General features: G+C 41.7%; 1 protein-coding gene across 1 annotated transcript in view; it reads right to left on the bottom strand.

Annotated features, from left to right (window-relative positions):
* TRANK1 (tetratricopeptide repeat and ankyrin repeat containing 1) overlaps window positions 1–23,378 on the bottom strand; it is a 48,237-nt gene extending 24,859 nt beyond the window's left edge. The window contains exons 1-12 of the mRNA XM_072329782.1: window positions 23,297–23,378; window positions 14,068–14,208; window positions 12,335–12,458; window positions 11,134–11,284; window positions 10,739–10,857; window positions 9,753–9,836; window positions 7,509–7,647; window positions 6,338–6,469; window positions 4,458–4,628; window positions 1,693–1,842; window positions 1,078–1,329; window positions 84–260 (exon numbers count right to left, since the gene is read on the bottom strand). Coding sequence (XP_072185883.1) covers window positions 84–260; window positions 1,078–1,329; window positions 1,693–1,842; window positions 4,458–4,628; window positions 6,338–6,469; window positions 7,509–7,647; window positions 9,753–9,836; window positions 10,739–10,857; window positions 11,134–11,284; window positions 12,335–12,458; window positions 14,068–14,201 — 1,633 coding nt within the window. The 5' untranslated portion in view covers window positions 14,202–14,208; window positions 23,297–23,378. The remainder of the gene's footprint in view (window positions 1–83; window positions 261–1,077; window positions 1,330–1,692; window positions 1,843–4,457; window positions 4,629–6,337; window positions 6,470–7,508; window positions 7,648–9,752; window positions 9,837–10,738; window positions 10,858–11,133; window positions 11,285–12,334; window positions 12,459–14,067; window positions 14,209–23,296) is intronic.

Genomic DNA, 23,378 nt, shown 5'->3' with positions numbered 1-23,378 from the left:
GTTCTTTAGGTATTTTCAACATTTGCTGAGTTCCTGCTAGAGATGTTTGTGTCCCCTAGACTTCAGCACACAAAAAACTTTACCTCTTTTATCTAAACAGATGTGGACTGCAGCATGCAAAGGAGTATCTCCTTTTGCAAAGGAGATATTTCGGGGATCTGCACCCTTGGTCAGCAGCAAATACACCAGTTCAAAGTAGTTCTTTTTCAGGCAGATCTGCAGCGGTATTTCAGATTTGGCTCCAGTCCCACCTGGCAGAGCTAGTGTGAAGGACATGAAAATAACAGGGGTTAAATACAACAAACCAGATCTGCAAACTACAGAAAGTGCTTGTCAGAGAAACGTACAAATTGATTGCTGAGCAGGCAGAAAGAGTGAGAATGAAAATCTTCAGAATCTCCTCTGATCTCCCAGTAATCTAAGCAGCCAGCCTTCCTGTCTAGCAGGAAGACGTACAGGCCAGAACATATCTTCTTCAAGTACGTCAGTTACTGAATGAAACAAGAAATCTCCTTGCATCCCCAGACAGTCACAAAGTCTGCATCAGGACCACATGCCCCTAATTTATGGCTAGTATCAAATTATAACATTAAGTGGAAAATGGCAGAGTAATTCTAGGAATAAACATTATGGAAAACAAGAAAAATGATCATGTTCACAACGACTGAAAAAGAAGATACTTGGTCATGCCCTTGAATTCACTGAAGTAGCCAACTACTTGTGACATGACAACAGACTTAACCCCAAGACTGTGAATCACATTTTCTGTCAGGCTCAGGACAGGGGAATTAAAGCACAAGAAAACTATAAGCAAAAGAATGACAATAAGTTTTGGCCTTTTACCTCCTAATCTAACTCTGACAGCCAAAGTTCATTTGAAAAACATCTTCCATCCTACACAGCCCTACTAGATTTTCAGTGTAGCAGGTGCAGAAAATGTACTGCACCTCAACAAGCTTTAGCACTTATACAGAGCCACTAAGACTATGCTTTTACATTTTTGAAACCATGCTGCTCCAAACATGCAAAAGAAGACATCCTATCTTTAAAAAAAAAAAAGTAATATTGTTTTTTCACCTCCTCTTTCTACCAAACATCTTATGAGGTGGACTCGCTCATCCAGTCTGTCACACTGCTGGATAATGCTGCCAATGTCAACATCTGAAAGACTGCAGGTTTTTAGGAGTCCTCTATCTGATGTGTTTTCCCCATTGGCTTTCCCTGTTAGCAACAGCAAAACTTCATGCCACATTTGCTTCTTCAACAACAGTTTTACGATGCTGTTAGCACAGGCTTGGGAGACGTTGCAAACCACCCCTTCAGGAATTTCTGCAAGACAAGCAGTACAGAATAACTCACTCAAAAACAAACAATAAAATCCATCACAATGTAAACAAATTTCAGAATAACGAGCTCATTAAATTCAAAGCACAGAACAGCAAAATTCTACATTTGCATCCTTTTGTCTTTACGCTGACAGACAAATCAGTTTGAACACTTTTATTCATCATACTGAATTTCTGTGCGTATAATGATGGGTTTTCACTGCAAAATACAGCAGTAAAAAAAAGTAAAAGTACTCTATTCCAATCATTTCTATTGAAGAAACACGGACATGAAGGAAGGCTAAGAGAGCAGAAAATGTATACTAGCATCAAGACATTTAAGAAGAGAAATGGGAACTCACTGTACCTTTCACAGAAGAAAGCAGCTTCAGAAATCTCTGAAACACATCTTCTTTCAATACATTTTTATGCTGTAACCCATTCTCAAAACTGCAGAACTTGACCAACTGTTTGAGAGCATCCAGGAAAGAATCAACTACAGCTCTTCTATCTTCTTCTGCAAAACATTACACAAATTGAAAATCAAGTTCTTCATCGTCATGTTTTCAGGGCAGGGCTGTAATACGCTGTATTCTTATATTTTGTATCCCAAAACACATTTGATACACCCATTAAATACTCTTTAATACATCAGGCTGAAAATTGCAATAGTAGACAAGCTGCAGTACATGCAGGCAGGACACTGCTGCCTTGCACTGACAAGAATTTTCAGAGTAAATGACTAAGAACAGTAACACATTTTTAATCAGATTCCCCGAGCTTGTCTGAATCTTCAGTGGCATTTAACAAATACAGCCAAAGAGTAATAGGCCCTTTTAAAACTAAACAAACAGAACAACAAACAAACCCATTACAGCAAAATGACACCTACAGGTTTAAGATACTTGGCTAATGGACAATTGCTGATTTTAAATCACGTCTTAATAACAGTTTTTAAATGAAAACTGAAAGACTTGTCGTGAATTTCCTGTGATTTTCAGAGAATTTAAGTACATCAGAGATCAGACAAAACAGCAGCTTTCCCCCCTAGGACAAAGCAACTGATAAATCACCTTTTTAGCAACCAGGATTAACCCCAGGGGTAAAGCAGTGTCTTGCCCTCCAGCCTCTTGCTTTACATTAAGCCTAGGAAACTCCTGGGGGCTGCACATTGTAGGAAATAAACTAACCCCCCAAAACATGCTGAGATACATGGAATATCAACCAAAACAGTTACCTCTATAAGGGCAGTGCTGTAAATCTGAGAACCACTGAGCTAAGACCTTCTCCAGGAGAAGGGCAAAAGATCTCTACAGTAAAGAGAGAAGAACTATGGGAATCTGCTTGCCAGGAGCCAGAAAATGCAACTGCAATGAAATACAAAGACTTCCAGTAAACTTATATGTAATATACACATGAAACCAGAGATATAGACTATAAGCTTCACTTCTTTCTGAGTTTCATCTGCCTGTCTACATCTTTTCCTCCATGTATGTCCTAAGCATAACATATATAAGCACTGGTGTGAAAAGGGTATGCTTTGAGCTAATATGGTAATACCACTAATACCTACTAACACCACTAATACCTACTACCTACTAATACTAATACATGTTACCTTGGCTAGTTAGTGCCAAGGAAAACATGAATAGGCACCAAACCATCTCAGAAAGGTTGTACTGAAGAAATGACTTTAAAGAAGAGCATAATCCATATTTGGGGCTTAATAACCTTCTTTTAAACCTTTCAATCACTTGGAAAGGTAAGCTGCAGAACTTGCAGCTTTCTGAACCTCTAAGTCCTGCAGGAATATCGCACCTAGCCAGCAAGTCAGCTCTCATGTGGATGTACATGAAAGCTTCTCCAAACAGCCTCCTACAACTGGATCCTCTGCTGGAAGTTTCTGTGTCCCTTCCCCCCGATCTCCTTCAGAGCTGGAATGTAAGTAGCAACCAAGCTGCCATGTTGCTAAGACAGTACTTTCTGCAATGACCCTTCAGTCCTGTGGGGAGACAGTTCCCGGTTTCCTGCATCTAACCAGCATCTCTCTGACTACACTGCAGTACAGGCAGCTCAGGCTTATTCCATTTGTTAAGGAAGACAGGAAATTATCTAAGGGTTAGTCAGTATTGATAGTTTGACACAGGGGTCTTATTGTACAAATTCTATGCTTTCTCATTCTGATTTATTGATGTCAAAGTAGAATTCCCTGTTATTTGAGCAATTATGCTTCACACATCAGTTTCCAGCACAGAAAGTTACAAAGAACAGAGTACTCAAGAGTCCTTTTCAGAATCGGTGGGCATTTGTAAGAGTAAACTGAAAACCAGCTTAGTGTGTCAACTTGTGAAATGCCATGTTAGCACTGGGAAAATTAAGATCAGCACCTTTCCATAAGATAATCGGTCTTCCACAAACTGCCCAGAAATAACAGTAATAATTTTTAAGATAATTTGCAGTTTGCCCTTACTTCAAGAGTGTAACTAAATTTCATGTCCTCTGCCATGGTGATGAGAGGCCTTCCAGTAGCCTGCTCTGCTGCTCTTGTCCTTTATCATGTGAAGAGATTTTAAGTTCCCATGTAACACGGGAGGCTCAGCTGCATATCACCCATGTATATCAATGATGACTAAAACTTTCTGAAGAAGGAGGATCTCTCACTGAAACATTGTTTTGTTTTCAAAATAGGTCACTGTCTTTTCACATGTATGTTCATCACTTCAGGGCTTCACTTTTTGGTCAACATTAAATATGTCATGGATGTTTTTATCAAATATTTCATTTGCCAAACACTAAGGTGAAGGCAAATGGTCAAGACTGACAAAAGCATCAAAAAGATGCGGTTTCTATGGCAGGAGAGGAGCCTTCTGCTAAGGAAAAAAAAATATACAGCAGTGGCTTATAGTAACTTCCAGCAATCTGTAATTATTTATTGCGTGATACATTAAGGCTGTTAGCTGGACAGCAGACACCTTCAGGCAAGGACAAAATGTTCAACGTTGACTCACCGGGGTGATAACACATACAGAAAGTTACATAAATTCCACCTATTATTGCCAATTACAAACAAAGCAATTTTGCATCCAAAGGATACGATTTTAAAACAGAAAAAGCACAGAATCTGTACAGTACCTTCCAGCTTCACAGAGGAGGAAGCGTGTTTCTCAATGTGACTGCTGACTGCTTTGACAGCATCAAAGTTTTTATTCTTTTTCAAAATATCTATGACGTTTCTTGACCGTGCATCTGGAATGGTGGGATCAGCCCCCAAATTCAGAAGCATGAGCACATCTTCTGTTTGACCTAAAGTATTACAAGAAGAAGCGTTAGAGGGGGAATAATTCTTATTCTTCAGGGGTTGTTCTGTTCTGTTTTCTTGTTTTCAAATGTGGCACAATTTCTAGCACAATTTTAGTTTACAGGCATATATATATATTCATATATACACTCTATATATTCATATATAAACTCTATCTTTGTTATTGCAAGTTGGGAAACGGGAGCACTGAAACACAAAGTGGCGGGGCGCCTCAAGAGCATCCTATTGGTCAGAGACAGTATACCAAAAGCCCCTCCTTCATTATGCCCCAATCCTGTCATCCAGTTCTTAGGCAAACTGCTCTGTACATCAAGAGAAAGCGAAACAGGAGACTTTTCTATTGTTTATAAGGTAACTTAACAGAATGGTCTATTTAACATATTCAAGCGTGAATACGTACAGCTGTCAATGGATTTTCTTTCCTGTGCAACAGAAAACACATTACTTTTGTGGTAATAAGCCCTGTAGCAAAGATTTCTAGTTTAACTAATGGTAACTGTCAGTGCTTTCAACAGAAGTCACTTTGTTTTGAACTGCTATACAGAATTACAGAACAAAGACAATAAATATAACAATGACTTAGAGCTTTGACACAGTGTTTAGTAAGATGAGAAGCTCTCTTCTTGCATTGTCCCACTGCACTCCCAGGAAGCACTTTACAGCCCTGCAAGCAGCAGTAATGATCTGTTCTGTTGAACAGCTGGAACAGCACAGGAACACCAAATCATGTAATGCAAGGGATGACAAAGAAACACTAAGCAAAGAGTTGTTAGATCATTACACTTCCCAAGGCACAGCTGCACAGAACACACTTTAATTGCATGTGGTGAAGGAAAAATCTGGATGAGAAAAGAGTGATACAGACTAACACAGCTGTCGTGCTTTGTCTGTACAAGTCTTACCATTCAAGATACCTTAGGAATTATTTCTTGTTAATGGACAGATGAAAGGGTTTTAATATATTTATAAACATATCTATAAATACATATATGACCTCTCCTGGAAACATCAGAGTCTTATAGTAAAAGATATTGCAAAAGAAGTATAATTTCTTTCCGGGAAATCAAATTTGCTAGATAGAGTCTGCCTGCATTTCATTCATACAATTAAAGAGAGCCATCAGAACATCATTGTGCTCAACGACCTGGAGGAGTGGAGTTATCTTGGCGTTGATGCTTGTTTCCTGAGGCCACCCAGTGGGCAGCATAAGAAATACAAGGAAGAAAGCCAGGCTAAGTTAACGTAAAGGAAACCTCACAGAAAACTTGAAGGAAAGCATTTCACTTCTCATCTCTGACAAGGTACACTGCAACTTAGATTTTAAAGCCTCACCTAGTCAAAACAAACAAGCAAACAAAAGAACAGAAAAACAGGATAGGTCTCTAGGAGGTCGAGGCACTTGTAGATTTAAAAGGTAATTAAAACTGCAGGGTACTTAATGCAAAGTTATAACCAATCCAATCAAGAAGCAAAAAAAAAAAAAAAGGTCACCAAATCAAGTACACAGATTGATAAGGGAATTACTGAAATGCTTAAATACAAGTTATCATGTTCAGATAACAGGGCTTCCTCATTTTCTTCCTTGTATGTAGTAGTAAACACTGGGGTCTGAAACTTTCTTCCATTCTTCATTTTTTCACACGAAAACAAAACACCACACAAGTAGGAGTAAAGAAGAAAGAACGGCATTTACTGCGTTTCCGGGAATAGTCACTGGAAGATGCCACAATGTGCAGGAGAGTGCATCCATCTCTGTCTTGCTGGTTGATTCTATCCTTTAAGTCCGGCCTCTGAGAAAGTAACCATCTGAAAATATGGCTCTTTTCTGAAATGATCAAAGAAAACGTTTGTTATAAATAGTAAACAGATGCAGTAGGAATAGATAATGTTTTCCCCCCTATGGAATGTAAAGATGCATCTGTATGAAAACTTTTCTCATGCGTGAGGAGTAAGGGAGGTAAAAAAAATAAGCAAGAGAAATGATGGCATGAGCCAGCTGCATTGTGGGAGACTTGACACTAAATTCTCACTGACTTTCAGCATGCATCACTTAGTTGACTCATGAATCTTTAGCACGTTCAAAAAATGTAGTTCCACGCTGAGGTGGCAGGAAGAAATACTTTACTTTTGTCAAAATTGGGATATTTAGGATCTGAAAGAAGCTCAACCACACAATAGCTCCAAAACACAGAAGAGAACATCCATATTAGTTTTTCATCACTAACAGGCACAGACAACAAGCGAGAATGTTCACAAAATTCTTACAACCACAGAATCATTAAATGGCTTGGGTTGGAAAGGACCTCAAGGATCATCAAGATCCAACCCATCTACCACATGCAGGGTTGCCAACCACTAGATCAAGTACAAGATTGGATTGCCCAGGGCCCCATGCAGCCCAGTCTCAAACACCTCCAGGGATGGAGCAATCACAGCCTCTCCGGGCAACCTGTTCCAGCACTCTCTCAGTAAAACCTTGCCCCTGACATCTAATCTAAATTGCCTCTCCTTTAATGTAAAGCCATGCCTGTTTGTACTATCACTATCTACCCTTGTAAGAAGTTGATTTCCCTCATGTTTATAAACTCCCTTTAAATACCGGAAGGCCACAATGAGACCTCCCCACACTCTCTTCTTTCCTAGGCTGAACAATCCCAGATATTTCAGCCTGTGTTCATAGGAGAGATGCTCCAGCCCTTGGATCATCTTTGTGGCCCTCTCCAGATCCTCTCCAAAAGTTTCACATCTATCCTGCCTTTTATTGATACATGTAAAGTCATGCCCACATGATCTGATATAATTATATTTGCTTTTTCTCTGAAGTAGACAACAACTGGTTTATTTTAGCAGTGGATGTCACTTACTTGCTCTGATACACAGTCTGATAACAGCATGAAGGGGATAAACTCCAATGGATTCAACTTTTGCCCCAATGGAAATTAGCCATTTGACTAATTCTGCTACATTCTGCATCGTCTCATCACATCCATACAACTCAAAAGTCTGATAACAAAGAAAAGAATTACAACATGTTATTTTACAATCACAAAATACATTATTTTTAAAATCACATTTCTATGGGTTTTTTTTATGACAGGAATCGGTGGAACAGTAACAACCAAGTCATATTCATTGTAAAATGAAACATTTACTATAAACGTAACAGATTCAGTAGAAGTTCAAAGCAAATACATTTCTCCAATGAGATGTTCATGAATTTTGAAAGACTCTTCTCCTGCTCTGAAAAGCACTGAATTTGCAATCTATTTTGTAACACATATTTCTTACTTCTTCCCTGTGATTGATGGCAACTTTCTGCCATACAAGTCTATTCAATGTCACTACATTCCAGTGCACAGGTTGCTGTAACTAGGTGGTGTACATTTTAAGCTCAGACGAGGCAGCATCTGCAAGCAGTTATCCTAAAGCAAGAAAAGACTAAAGAAATGTGTAAAATTGGGAAACAGAAGTAACTGACTGAGGGAAGGAGCTATAGACAACCCAGGCAACATCTCCTCATACAGCTCAGGAATTCCATCAATAGAAAGCAGGAGAACATCTCATTCTCCTATCCAGCCCAGGAAGCATCTATTATTATTAAGACAGCAATGATAATAAAACTGTTCACACACAGAAAAGCTGTTAAGTACAGATTTTACATGAAAATCTATACATCAAGACTGAGAGCACACAGGCTGAGAAGAAAAAGTTTGAACCAAAAAAGGGTGTTTTATCAGGGAGTTAATGAGCATCAAACACAGCCTACAAGCAACAGCGACATTGACACAGGAGCTCTGAAGGTGAGCAGAACAAGCTCAGAGGGAAATTGAGACAACGTGCCAGGATCTGGTCACAAGGCAGTGCTCAAAAACTGTATTTAGACATAATTTCTTCATTTGTGCCAGTCATTTTTTTAAACAGCAGGCTCTGTACAGCCTTGCAACATCCACAAATAAACCTTCCTTTCTAACGCCTCATGCCAAATTTTGACTGGCAAGTATTACTGTTTGTGCACAGTTACAAAAATAAAATACAACCAACTATAGCGTGGCAGCAGGGGAAGTTCCAGCTGTCAGAAAGCCACGTTTTCCTCTAATTTTTGCAAAAGAGAAGCAGTGCTCATTGATCTTTTAGGCCCTGGACTCTATGCATGAGGTATGACAGAGGGTAACATGAAGTCCCATTTAAGCTCCTCAAGTGGCATTACCACAGCACACTTGTCCAATGCTAGCTAACCATGGCATGCTTGTGCAAACACACCTGCTTTGTAATGGTCCACAAGGAATGCTTTACCTCAACTGCTATTGAAACAGGATGGGCAACCATTGTATAATAAATAACAGATGCACTGTGTACTGCCTTCAGAAACTCAGCATGATACTAATACAGACACCAACTGCTCCTTCACATGCACAAGCTGGGCACAGATTGACTTCTGCTGCTGGCAGTTGCCACTGTCTCAGTGAAAGGCATGAGAATCGTGGCTACTTGGTCAATATATTTCCAACCTGCCAAAACCCCCTACATTATCTGGAAGGTAAGCCTTCAAGAAGCCAGTTTTGTGGCCTGAGTCTAAAGCAACGTACCAAAAATTTGGGGCACTGAGTAAAGACAAATTCCAACACAGCAATGAACTCAATTTCTCATAATCAGATGCAGTATCATGAAGCAGTCCAGAAGCGAGCCAGTAAAACATAATAGCACCCTATCCCGGGAATACTGAAAGTTATCCTGGCTGGAAAACACATTCAACTTACCAGATGTCAAACATTCTAACATTAAGTCTAGTGTCAGGTTCCTGGTCTGACATGAATAGCTTCAGAGGAAGATGTCTTTTTGTGACCAATTAAAGGAAATACTAAAATGCATACAAAAACTATACAAACTAAGGATTCTTTTAATGATCAGATGAAAAGAGATGAAACAGATAATTTAATATAATCATATATTATTTAACACAACCATGTTTTGTTTTGATTTTTCATTTTATTTTTCCTTTTATTTTTCTCTCATCTGCTTTAACCTTGCCCACAAGGTGGAAAATCTCCCACTGAAGAGAACAGAAAGAAAAGAAATAGACACGAAACTTAAAAAGCCTGTCACTTTACCTCAAAGAGATTTTTCAGTGGTAACTGGTTGACTCTGAGGTTGGCGGGCAATTCTTTCTTCTTGGACAACAACAACAGAAACGACTGGGGAAGAAAAAACAATGGTGATAAGTGCACTTAGAAACTTTATTTTTCACTGCATCATTAGACTTAGTAGCAGAGTGAAACATGGGCTAACAACATTTCAGATCTTCTTTTTAAGATTGTAACACTCCACTGAATTTCCCTTTTCATTTATCAATGGAGTTAATGTATTTAATGTCTGTGGGAACCTATGACCAACTAAAATGTCATAGAAATAGAAACAACATAGAAAGGGTTGTGTTCCAAAAGTATCTCCAGTACACCTTTGGTAGTGATCCTTTTTCAAGGATAAGAAAGAAGATCCATGTAATTACAGGCCTGTCAGTTCTACTCCAGGGCCTGATAAAATTACAGAGTAGATAATTCTGGGAGTTACTGAAAAACACATGAAAGACAATGCACTCACTGGTTACAGCCAGCACAGGTTCATGAGGGGAAAGTCCTTTTTAATGAATAATTCTCCTTTCACAGTAGGATTACACACCTAGCTGAACAAGGGAGGCCAGTAGATGTGATGGTTTTGGATTTCAGTGAATCTTTCAGTACTGTTATTCATTATGTAATGGGTAAACTCAGGCTGGGCTCAGAGGGTTACACTAAACAGGGTTACATCAGGCTGGCAGCAAATAGACAAGTGGGATCTTAAGTTGCATCCCTTTGAGAAATGAAATTATTTTGAACTGGAATATTTTTTAAGTCTAAAAATCAAGACAATCGAACCAAGGAACACTGAAATTAATTGGTTTTTATCTCAGAGATAACACATGCTTACAGGTTGTGGAACAGGTACCAATGACTGCTCTGTTGTGCAGCAGTACTACACTACACTACACTTGATCTTAGCCAAAAGATCATGAAGGAAGTATATAACATATGCTTTCTCTTTACAGGGACAGACTTACCTGCCACTTCCCTTTCTGAGCCAACTTTTCCATCACGGATTGCCAAATCAGTGCATCAAACCTTGCACTGAAAATATAATCATATGCAGGGTAGAAAGTTGGTGGCAAGACTCGTTCATCTACAGGAGGAAACAGTTATGAAAAGTATGTAGCATATGTAGCACTTCTAAAGTTGTGGTCTCCAACCAAATTACTTCACTGCAGAGCAACAGCTTTAGTATTAATACTCAGGAGAATGCTAATAGGAAGCAAACATCTGACTTACGTAGCATGACAACCCTTGGCCACCAAACAGTACCTTTTCATCATCAACCAGTCTCCTTTAAACATGGAAAAAATGAGTTCATCACCATTGAAGGGTTCTTAAAATAATTAAGGTTTTTGATTTAGCTTACCATTGACACTAGTGAAGATTCCTGCTATAAAGTCAGCAACTTGAGTTTGATCTACAGAAGCATTTAGAAGAGACAGACCTTTATGAAACATACAAATCGCGTTACAAGCGTTTGATAACATGATCAGCGAGTGGCCAGCTCTGTAATAAGCCTATGAAAAATAAAGAAAAAAATAGACCACAGTTGGGAAAATATTCAGAGACCTTGATAACAAAACCACACAATCACAGAAATCTTGGGGGCCTTAAATGATCTCTAGAGATCATCCAACCTTCTGCTAAAGCAGGTTCCCTACGGCAGGCTGCATAGGTAGGCATCCATACAGGTTCTGAATAACCCCAGAGAAGGAGACTTCACAACCCCCTGGGCAGCCTGTTCCAGAAAAGTTAAGAAAAAGTTACCATTTTCTCCTAAATTCACTAAGTATGGTATAAAATGGCATGTAGGGCTATTTTCACAGCTTCTCACACACGTACACCCCCCCCAAAAAATGCAATCAAAATCCCTTGTAATTCACACTGTGCTACTGATGTATGCTATGAAAGAGCAATAAATAGATACAGATACACACAGAAAAGACAGATTAAGCAGTAGAAAATATCCTGGAAAATAACTAAAGGATGAGAAGACATACTGTTAGCAACTATCCTGGACAGAAATGTTTCTTGTCACATGGTCCAGAATATACATTTATGTCATTATGTCACTGTTCAGTAGCATTCTGCAGTATTTAAACCAATGCACGTGTTCTTTAGCCAATGGCACCTGAACACATTTATGTTTACCACCGAAGTAGGTTTCACTGTCTTAGACTCATAGTGGAGTCAACTTGTTCAAAACATACGCTGGTCAATCCTGCCTCACCCAGGGTCCCCAGCATCAGAAGAGCACATAAGATTTTATTACTTGCTATCACCTTGTCTGTGACACTAAAAACAGTTATCTTCTTGAAAGCATTAGTACATTTCCTGATGGGATGAGAAACAGCAAGCAAGCAAAAGAGAGCTGCTTAATCTTATTAGAAGTAACAATACAATAATATTAGAAGTAATTTTTACGTTCATCTGCACAGCCAGATGCTGATTCTGTAATTTTTATGCTATAGTACGTCTTGAAAACAAAACACAACAAAAAGCAGATATTGACACTTGGTTTAAGAAATAACACGGGCAAAAAATTGCCAGCCTAAACATGTGAATACCTTAACATACTCTGGATCCCAGCGTAAGCTCTCGACAGCTGAAAGCATTGCTTCTCTCCATTTACCAAGATTGTACAAGCAAGTTGATTTGTTGCAGTATAATACAGCTATGTCCCCAGAACACCTGAAAAAAAGGTACCAGCATTACTACTTATTCAATTAAAAAAAAAAAGGATGCAAGGTACTTTATAGTGAGCAACAAGAGAAAGGAAAAAACACACACATCACCCATCAAAGAAACTCAAGAGTGTAAAACAGAGCTGTAGGAAGTGAATATAATTTGAACATCAGCTAGAAAATCTCTTACTAACACCCTAATGGTATATTAGTGATATTCCAGGCCCCTTATGAAGAAGGTCAACCCAATGGAGTACTGAAGTAAGCGCTGAACTCCACACTACTTGTAGGTCCCTTCCAATGCAGTATGTTCTATGATGCTGTAAGAGTTCAGGGACAGTTCAGAAAATGCAGAGACATCCAGATATTCAGTGAATGGCAGAAGCCAGGAATGGGAAGGAATGGACACAGGAAAGGTAAAACAAATGCTAGACAGACTTTAGTCATCAAAATATAACCAAAAAGTGTTTTACTGTATCATCAGTTGATAATGTCATCAGAATTATATATATTTATGTCAGCTGAAGAAATAAACTCATTTCAGAATAAAAAATATGCTGAAATATGTGTACCTGGATGTAAGAGTTTCTGGAAAAAGCTTCCCAAAACTTAGAGTACTGCACAGGGTAGTGGGGAACCAGAACAGTCTGTCTTGTCTGTGCTCAAACAAATATCTTGTGTCTTGGTGCTGCATCCTCCACTTTATTCCTACCTAGTAATTTACACTCAAGAAAGTTGTTTCAACTATACTGAGCATGTTCAGAGCACACTCTTGCATGCAAGCAAATCCTGCCAAGGGGAAAGGGAATGCTCAGGAGCAGACCCCAGAGGGAAGAGGAAGCCCCACTCCCTGCAACGGGCAGAATTAGGGCTTGGTGGAGATGGCCTCCTTGGCTCTGTCCTCTCTTGGTCTCACTCCCAGCACAGCTCCAAACTGCGTTTTACCATCCTTTGTCTAACGGCAAACATCAAACTGAATTAATGACTAGTGTTACATCAGGCTCATAGTGTTGCTAGTACATGGTAATAATGAATATTTAGAAGTTAACATAATGCCCAACTACTTAACCATTAACCATCATGTTAGCAACCAGTGTTAACTGAAGACAAAAAGCATTTGGCATTTGGAAAGAAATATCCTTGGCTGAAGTTAGTTTTGAACAGATTTCAGGACTCCAGGAAAGCTCAGATACCAAGAACAAAGTAACTTGCATGAATTGTTTTCAAAATAATCAATGATCCATTTAACAACAGACACCCACGTTCTCCCAGTACCTGGCAGAACAACAGTAACATCAATCCACAACATCTCAGCTGCAAAGCAGAAGTAATTTAACACAAACCAACATAATTTATGGAAAAATCATTTGGACCTTAATTGTAGTTATTATTAATGCTTATATATCAACCTTTAGATTAAAGTTGGCAACTTATCTCCCACATGATTCATCAAGAAGAGCAATTTCCTTCTTAATTATAAAACTGATATAACAAAGAGCGTGACAAAAGACATAAGAAAATCACGTGTCAGGGTAAGAAATACAGTTCTGAGTTAAGCACAGAATTGCACACATTTCTGTCTTATGGTTCACAGCTTGTAATTAAAGAATACTTACAGGACCCACTGCCTTAATTGAACGAGCATATACAGAGCTTGATCGTACTTCCTGATGGCCAAGGCATAATTTCCATTTTTAAAATCCTGATTCCCATCCTGTTTCATAAACTGTGCATACTCCATGGCATCCATGCTAAAACTGTGAGGGATAAAAAGCAAAAATCAATAAACAACGGTGATTGATGAGACACATCATTCCCCATAATCCACTTCAACTTTCATCTTAGGTTTTGCATCTTTGAAAAGTAGGACGAAAGAGTACATGCTTTTGCTATGCTGCAGATGGGATAGTAAAATGTAACTCAGGTACCAACCTCATCTTTGCTTTTGATAGCACAACTTTCCAGCTACTTTTTAATCATGTTTTTTCTCGTTGTTTCCTTTGGGTCTTAAATGGATTGTGAATTATTTTAATGCATTCACACTCTTTAAAAGCAGAAGGATATGAGTCTGAGACAACTGAGTTCATAGTGTTAAGAAATACATGAAGCTGTACATTTCCATTAGTTAAGGACAAAACTAATTTACTTGTTTTTCATTTACCTTTATGACTTTTCCCTTGTCCAGCCTTTCCAGCTAGATATTTAATAATTCAATGTACACAAAACTGCTCTGAAACTTGATTACTGCATGAAACTGCTGTGGTATAAGTCTATTAATAGAGCATGAAGACCTTCAAATAAATTTAAAATCACTGCTAAAAAAAGTATATCCAGCACTTGGAGAAATCAAAGGCTGAAACAGGCATCAACTGCAAGTGATAGAAAAAGCATTTCATAATTAAAACTGTAAAACCAAGCTCCTTATGTAAAAGTAATCACCATTTCAACAAGCAGGTAAACAGACACAAGGGGAAAAACAGCCACATGTCCGCTGAGAGCATGTCAAGATCACAGGTGAAACAATCAAAAAGCCTTGAGCAGAATCATTCTTCACAACTGGATTATACTATCAAAAGCCATTTCCATCACCGGTGAAAGCCTCTATTAGTCTCACAAATCTTAGTATCAGCAAATAGGATTAATAACCCCAGAAGGAAAGCACAGGTTCACTTATTATCCTGGTGTTAACCAGCATGGAACAGAAGCAGTGAGAACCTGTAACATCACAGTCTTCTAATACAACCTGTAAAAGCTCTTCACAGCAGACCAAATGAGGTATTTCTAAATATACGAGCCCACAGACAACGCACAAAGTAATACTGACATTTTCTCCATAGGTTCTCAAGGCGAACCCAAAATGCCGAAAATCACAGAATCAATCACAGAATCATAGGGGTTGGAAGGGATTTCCAGAGGTCATCAAGCCCAACCCCCCTGCCAAAGCAGGCTCCTTACACCTGGTAGGCGTCCAGGCGGGTCTTGAATACCTCTAGAGAAGGAGACTCCACAACTCCCCTGGGCAGCCTGTTTCAGTGCTCCGTCACCCTCACTGTAAAGACATTCTTGCACAGATAACTGCTGTATTGTTAACACATAGGATTAAGATGCATGCTATGGGTGGCACTGTGCCTTGTCTGCATGGAGATGCTCCACTGAGTGAAATGCAGTGAGCCTACAGGAGAAGCAGTGCACGCCTCTGCAAAGGCAACAACCCCAGGCTGCTTCAGGCTGGCTGCAGAAAGGCCACTCAGAAATTAGGTCTTATTTATTTAAGTAAATAATGCACTGTGATGATGTATGCAACGCAGACATTGCAGGAAGAACTAATTAAGTTCCTGCATATAGACTAAACCAACTATAGACTGACTAATAAAAGGTTCTACCTATGCAAGGTCAGGGGAGGTACAATGACAAGGCAGTACTGGAGGAGTAATTCTGACAATTACGCTATGCAAATTAAATCATCACTTCACTGAACCATGTGCATACAATATAGAGCTTCAAAACATTCCTTATGAGACTGCAAGTCAAGTGTTCCCATAGCTTATGTGGGTCTTTTGGATGCTGCATGGTATGAGCATTACTTAAGGGGGAGAAACAAAAAGAGGGAGAATAAAAAGCAAACGCTAAACTATTGTTCCATCTTGTATTTTTCTATTCATGTTTTTGTTTTGTACCATCAGAAGGTTAAATAAATGATTTTCAACAAGAATAACACCAAAACAGTTCAACTACAAAGGCTCCCTGTTTCAGACCAGGAGGTGACAGCCCGCCCCGGCCCTTCCCCACTCAGAGTAGATTCCCAGCAGAACAAATTGCCATGCTTTTACAGCACTGCCAAGCCAAGACCCCAAACCATAAGTCATTTAAATCACTGGGAGAAACAGAAGACTGACACCTATTGTACAGTGTTGGAGAGTGGCTGGCACTGAACAAAAATATCACCTGCAGTCAACAGTTTACAGGCTGGCTCAGCTTGGTTCCGTGACTAGTGAGATGGGGGGATCCACTGACCCACACCCCAGGAAAGGGTAAGTGAAAAATCTTTTCTCAAACCTCAAATTTTAGTCATTTTCAGAGGTCGAGAAGTAATGGTGACAATGTCTTCCTTACCTCCTTCTTCTCTTTTAGCCCTCCTTGGTGTTGAGGGTTCCTCCCCTGGAAACAGGATGGCTACTCCCCTGCATCTTTTTCTTCTATTTTCTCTTCTCTTATAGTATTTTTTTCCTCTTTCTTCCATTCTAAATGAGGCAACGTTCATTTCAATTTCCATCCTCTTACATGGGCAACTGACACCGATTCTGGTGTTTTGTGTGATTGATCAGACTGGTCGTTTTCCATGCTCTTTCTCTACAGCTTGGATCAGTGTCTGTCTTTATAGGTTATGAGGCTGTCTCGTTCGGTTTGGGGGATGTCTCGTTGAGATTGGAATTTGTCCCATTCAATTTGAAGACTGTCTAGCTTAGATTGGAAGGCATCTTGCTCATTTTGAAGGGTGTCTTGCTCAGATTCCCTCTCTCAGATTGGAGACTTTCATTCTCAGCTCAGAGACTCTCGCACTCATAGAATCATAGAATGACCCAGGTTGGAAGGGACCTCAAGGATCATGTAGTTCCAACCCCCCTGCCTAGCAGGGCCACTAAAAATACGCCTTTACTAGATCAGGTTGCCCAGGGCCCTGTCCAACCTGGCCTTGAACACCTCCAAGGACGGGGTATCCACAACCTCCCTGGGCAGCCTGTTCCAGGGCCCAACCACTCAACCTGGAGATCCTATTTCTCAGCTAAAAAGACTTTTTCTGGATCTGCAGATTCTCCCTCTCAGCTCTGACTCTCTCCCAGAGACTCTCCCTTTTGGTTTGGAGACCCTCTCGCTCAATTTCAGAGACTCTCTCCTTAACCGAGATAGCAATCTCAGATCTGCCTGAGCCACAACATCCCTGTCTCAAATACCTGCCTAGGCTTTCAGGATCTTGCAGGTATTCAGGAGCAAAGTTCCATCACACCAGCAATGCCCATTTCTCTAAAGTCTCTCCCAGGTCTCTCCACACTCCCTGACATTCAGTATTCTCTGGTTTGGGGAAGGCTACCTCAAAATATTATAAATACAGATACTTATTGAAATGATGAGGAGTACATTCAGGGAGACTAACAAGATGAGCATTCAAAACACGCATAAAGAATTCAAGGATGAGACTGGGAGACTGTTTAAAAATCACAAGTTCTATAATATTAGTAACTCCCTCTAGAGTTGCATGCCACATTGTATGCAGCTCTCAGGTAGGTATTTCTATGAGTGCTTTTAATTCATTGTATATACATATAGCTCCACAGAGCAGAGAGGCAAACTTAATTCAGGCCCAGTACGTTCTGAGCATTAAAAGAGAAAGAAAAAATTACGGAATGCAATTCCTTGAAGAGCAGTTTTAGAAGCGAATGCACTTTTTTTCTCTTCAGAGAAGCAAGCTAGCAGCACCCAAAAGGTTCACAAATATCCCAGAACACTGGCAGTCTGCCTGGACTATCAAGGCCATGTTTTCAGTACAGCACCTACAGTACTGATAAGTTCTAACAAAGCTCTCCAAGTGTAGAGAGAGATCTTTTCCCAGCCAAGGTGGGCTACGACTGCATTCTCCACTAAAAACATCAATGGTTTACAGGCTGTTTCAGCCTGGTTCTGTGACTAGTGGGGCACACCCATGGACCCACAGACACATGGACCCACAGATCCATGTCCCAGGAAAGGGGAAGGGGGAGGAGGGGAAAGAGCAGGGAGACAGGCCTAAAAACAGTGGCAACAACCTGAGGAGAAACAAACCAATTAACTAAATGTGATATCAGAATGCAAGATAACACAATATAATACAATATAATTAAATTGAAGCTAATAAATCAAATGAGAGAGCATCCCAAAACTGCAGGCCTTACTCTAATGCTGAAGGTGAGATGGCAAGGGAGCACACATGCTGCTGAGATGATCAGGAAGAGAAAAGGAGTGTCTCATGATTTACATACATTTTTATCTCTCCCTCTGAATGAACAGTCCTCTGGGAGATGCAGTTCTTCTCTTCTGAGACAGGTATACCCAGAACTATCATAGACCCCACAGAACTGGAGTATTAATGCTTTAACTCCTAGTGCACTACGCAATGTTATGATACGGAATACCAGTAACAAGTCATAAAACCATGACACCTTTTAACTTTTTTGTTTGGCTCCTGAGACCACCACAATGGCTGTGGCAGCAAAATGAAGTGCATCCGCTTACACCTGAAGAACTACAACACAAGAATACAAAGTTAAACCAGGAACAATCAGCTCCAGCTTCTACTGTTGTGTCTTGCTTTTTGCTGGGATAGGGTTAATTTTCTTCGTAGTGTTTGGTATGACACTGTGATTTGGATTTAAGAGAAAAACGATGTAGATAACAAAGCCATGTTTCAGCTGTTGCTGAGCAGCAGTGCACAAGGCCAAGGGCATTCCAGCTCTTTGTATTGTCCTGACAGAGAGGGGCTGGGGGACAAGGAGATGGGAGGGGACAGGACTGAGACAAATAACTGGCCAAAAGGCATACTCTGTGCCATATGTTCTTGTGCTAAGCAATAAAATGGGGAGCTGGCCATGGGGCTGCTGGCTGGGTACTGATCAGTGCATGGTGAGCAACTGCATTGCACATCACTTCCTTTGTGAGCTTCCCATTGTTATTAGCATTTTAGTTTGCATGGTTGTTGTTTTTCCCTCCCTTTCTTTTTTCAGTTTATTAACTGCCCTCATCTCCAAGCACAAGTTCTTGCACTTCTCAGTTCTCTCCTCTATCCCTCTGAGGGAGGAGTGAGGCACTTCCTGTCAGATTAATCCCAGCATACTGCCCATTTACCCCATGCACTGCCAGTTCTTGAGTTACCACAGCAGTCTATATCCTACTGAACTGCTTCAATCAGAGTGTCCTCACTGTCTGGGAGTTTACATGATTCCTCTTGCTTCAGCAGATAAGCTTGAAAACCTTACACCAGCCATTGCTCCCAACAGGCCTCCTTGTGCTTTCTAAAAACTTCATAAATCTGGAAGTGTACCTGAGCAGCTCACTTGGTCCATCCAGTTTGCGTTTTAAGAGACAACATCTCCTTAATCCCTCCTCCTGCGTTTTATCATTGAGCTTGACATGGTACAGCACAGAGTATCCCCTTGGAGTTATCTGCCTGTTTGTGTCCCCACCCAAACTCTTGTGCACCCCCAAATCTATTCACTGGAGGACCAAGTGAAGAACAGAGAAAGCCCTGAGGCTGTGCAAACAGTGCTCAGCAACAGCTAAAACAGTGGTGTGCTATCAGCATTGTTTTGGTCACAGACCTAAAACACAGCACCCCGCCAGCTGCTGCCAAGAATATTAACTCCATCCCAGCCAGACCCAGGGCGGCATTGCCACAAGAGCATGATGCCACCAAGAACAGACTGCTGTGTCACCACAACCTGCTTGACATTGTCTGTCCAGGTGGTCTCACTGCTATACAGATGAAGGACAATGCATATGCGTCTTGTGAATGACAGGGCAGACCCAAGAAAAGAGAATAAAAATACAGGACGAGCAGGCTATAGCTTGAAGAGCCTGTGCTTTGCCTAGTAGGCAGTTTAGAGAAGTCTACCTTGAATTCATGCACTGCCACTCTCATAGTGAAAAGCAGAAAAGCACTTCATATGGAGGCTCTGTTTTTCCATCTCAGCCTGGTCTGGTGGGTGACAGCCCTGCCTATGGAAAGGGGTTGAATCTGGGTGTGTTTTAAGGTTCTTTCCAAACCAAGCCATTCTATGATTCTACAAACCCCCCGAACCCATGGGCTATTGCCACCTTTAGCACCGTGTCTCACATACAAGTGCTACACCTGTGTCTGGAAAGTCAGCTGTGAGTCTTTTCACCTCCATAGTTTTGCTTCTGAAATATTAAGCAGCTGCTAGTGCCTGAGCTAGATGAAACATCCCCCATCACCCTTCAGCTTGCACTGAGCTTACTCCAGGTTCTGGAGCAAACTGCTGACTGTAGTGCACAGTCAGTCCTATTGACCTGTGGCACACACACGCCACATACTGGGATACAATTAGCACAGACGTCTCGATGTTCTGTTACTATCTCGAATGCTGTGTACAAAGCAGATAAGCAGAAGATGTGTGCAAGGCCTGGATGAAATGAGGGAAGCTGAAGACAAACATGGGCAGACTCACGCACTGCTCCAGGGCCCCGCTCTAGGCAGGGCTAGCCACAAAAACCTCCTGAGGTCCTCCTCCTCCAGATAATGCTGAGCACCGGTTTCTATTTACGCACACTGTTATAAAGCAATTATTACTTATAACTAAGCCCAGCTGACTGATAACTCCAGCTCCTCACACACCAAGTGCACGTAGCCAACCCTGCTTGCAGTTTGGCTCTCTTCAGAAGTACAACCAGCCACCGGGACACAAAAATAAAAGGACCAAACCCAGCCCAAGTACAGAGTCAGCATGCTGCCTTGCAGCAACCCAAGCAAAATCTAAACATTAGGTTGCTACTAAAGTGTTATCAGTGAATCCTCAAGAGGCTAGATTTGTGGCTGACTCACATGCAGGAAAGGCACTAGGCCACGAAGCAGTATTCAAGCTCAAAGTGGGTAGATTTGGGTTAGATATAGGGAAAAAAATCTTATACAATGAGAGTGGCAAGGAACTAGTACAGGTTGCCCAGTGATGTTGATGCCCCATCCCTGGGACTTTCAAGGCAAGGATGGATAAGGCAACCTGATCTAGCTGTGATGTCCCTTTTCATTGCAGGCGAACTGAAATACATGGCCTTCAGAGAACCCTTTCAACTCTAAGGATTCTATGATTCTATGATTTAAATATGGTAAGGCAATGGGAATCAAAAGCATGCTACCAGAACAAGACAACATTTTCCAGTTCCCATCCCAGGATACAAGACAGGCACCCACACACCAGGACAGAAGCTCTGCACCTGCTCCCTGTGGAATCAGAGCCTTACATCCATTAGCTGTACTATATAGTCCTGCCAGACTGGCTCTCTATAGTCCCAAACTTCCTGGGTCCATCCTTAATCCCATATGGTATCTTCACATCATTGAGACCGCATCTCATTTTGGGAAGGCCACCAGAAAAAAAACAAGGAGAACTACCACACTAACACCACTGACAGAAGAACTGCATCTCTCAGCTTGCAAGCAAGACCTTGACGTGTTGCTGACCAATCTGGCAACAAAGGTCTTCACACACAGCCATGCCCCACTACCCTTGATTTAGGGTGTTCTTAGCACTTTTCCTCCTCCCTCTGGAGCCTGAACTCATGCCTCGCACATGGGGACTGCCCTTCTTTGAAGGCTGCGTTGCAGTTGGCAGCGGTGACAGGCTTGGCTTTGCTCCCCGGCAAACCTTGTTTTGCTAAGTGAAACGAAACAGATTTCTTCTTTCAGTTTCAAATGATCCTCCTCTGTTTGTAACCTATCAGTAACAAACTACACATCAGAGAAAAGGCAATAAATAGGGCAAGAGCAGAGTTGTGTTTTCTGGAAAAACATGTTGAACTCATACATATATTTACAAAGAAACACTACTTTAACAAACCAAGAAAGGACTTGCAGCTCCCATTTTATAAACTCACACTGAAAACATTCAGAATTCTATCTAGAAGGTGGCATTGCTGTTTTACAAGCAATGAGAACAAAAACTCACAGAACAGTGGAAACAGTTAATCCCACTTCCTAAGGCCTGAAACAACCAACCCCAAATCCGCCATCCAGCTCAGCCACACCAGCCCCAACCCGTCCAAGAGGGAGGTATTTACACTGCTGCTCCTGTTTACTCAGCCTGACGATGTTCCTGTCATCAAACAGCGATGACCCAGTAAGAAAGCAACAGTAACAAATGGGCTCTAGATTAGCTCAGTATGGTAAAACGCCTGGAAAGCAGAATAAAAACTGGAAACAAACAAAGAAACCCAGCGAGATTCCCCTAACAGCAAAGCCTTCAAGCCTGTGCAGTTTGCAGCCCATACCTGGCAAGTTTAATTGCACACAGGTAAAAGCTCCGCTAAGAAACTCCCCTCTTTGCACATGTTCCTGAGGAAGCAAATCCCGTTCCCACTTGCACTAAACCCATGTTATCAACCTGAAGTTGATCAGGCAATAAATACGAAGGTAACAGTTCTTTTGGGGTTTTGTTCTTCTGAAGCGCACACGGTGCCTCAGCTCCCTTTCAAACGAACAAGTCTGCTTTGAAGCGGCCACTCGGCGACCTTACACACAGCTCTGCTTTCCGGGGAAAGGATCCAAAATCACTGAAGACAATGCTCAGCCGGGGAGCTATGCCGAAGCGTTTCTCTTTCAGCAGCACACATCTCCCTTCTCCCCCCCCGCTCCTCTCTCCAGTAGAGCTGCAGGAAGGCCGGAGGCACATCTAGCTGCAGGGCAGGAGGAGCAGGAACGCACCCTGCCTCCCCTCCGGCCGTCCCACGCACCGCCTGGCAGGCTTCCACCCCGCACGGCCACCCCTCATCCGGGAACTACGGCCCCGCTCCTGCTGCGGCAGCCCCCCAGCGGGTTCAAGCCGAGTTCAGGCGGCCCCGGCACGGCGGGATGCGGCTCCTGGAGCGCCTCTCCCCATGAGACGCGAGCAGAGCCGTGCCGAGCCGCACAAGGCACGCAAAGCCACGCAGGGCCGAGCAACGCACGAAGCGGTGCAGGGCCGTACAATGCACGCAGAGCCGCGCAGCGCCCGCTCCGACCACCGCTGGAGCTCCAGCCCCGCACGGACCGGGCGCGGGGCAGGTGATGCCCCACCGCTGCGGACACGGAACGCGAGCACTTACCCACCCGCCGCCGAGCGACGAAGCCCTCGGGCTGCAAGCCCGCTGCCGCCCCAAAACACAGAGATGTCGCGGTCCCGCCCCA

Source organism: Excalfactoria chinensis, chromosome 2 (assembly GCF_039878825.1).
Source record: "Excalfactoria chinensis isolate bCotChi1 chromosome 2, bCotChi1.hap2, whole genome shotgun sequence".
Taxonomy (NCBI): Eukaryota; Metazoa; Chordata; class Aves; order Galliformes; family Phasianidae; genus Excalfactoria; species Excalfactoria chinensis.
This window is presented reverse-complemented; position numbering and strand designations above follow the sequence as displayed.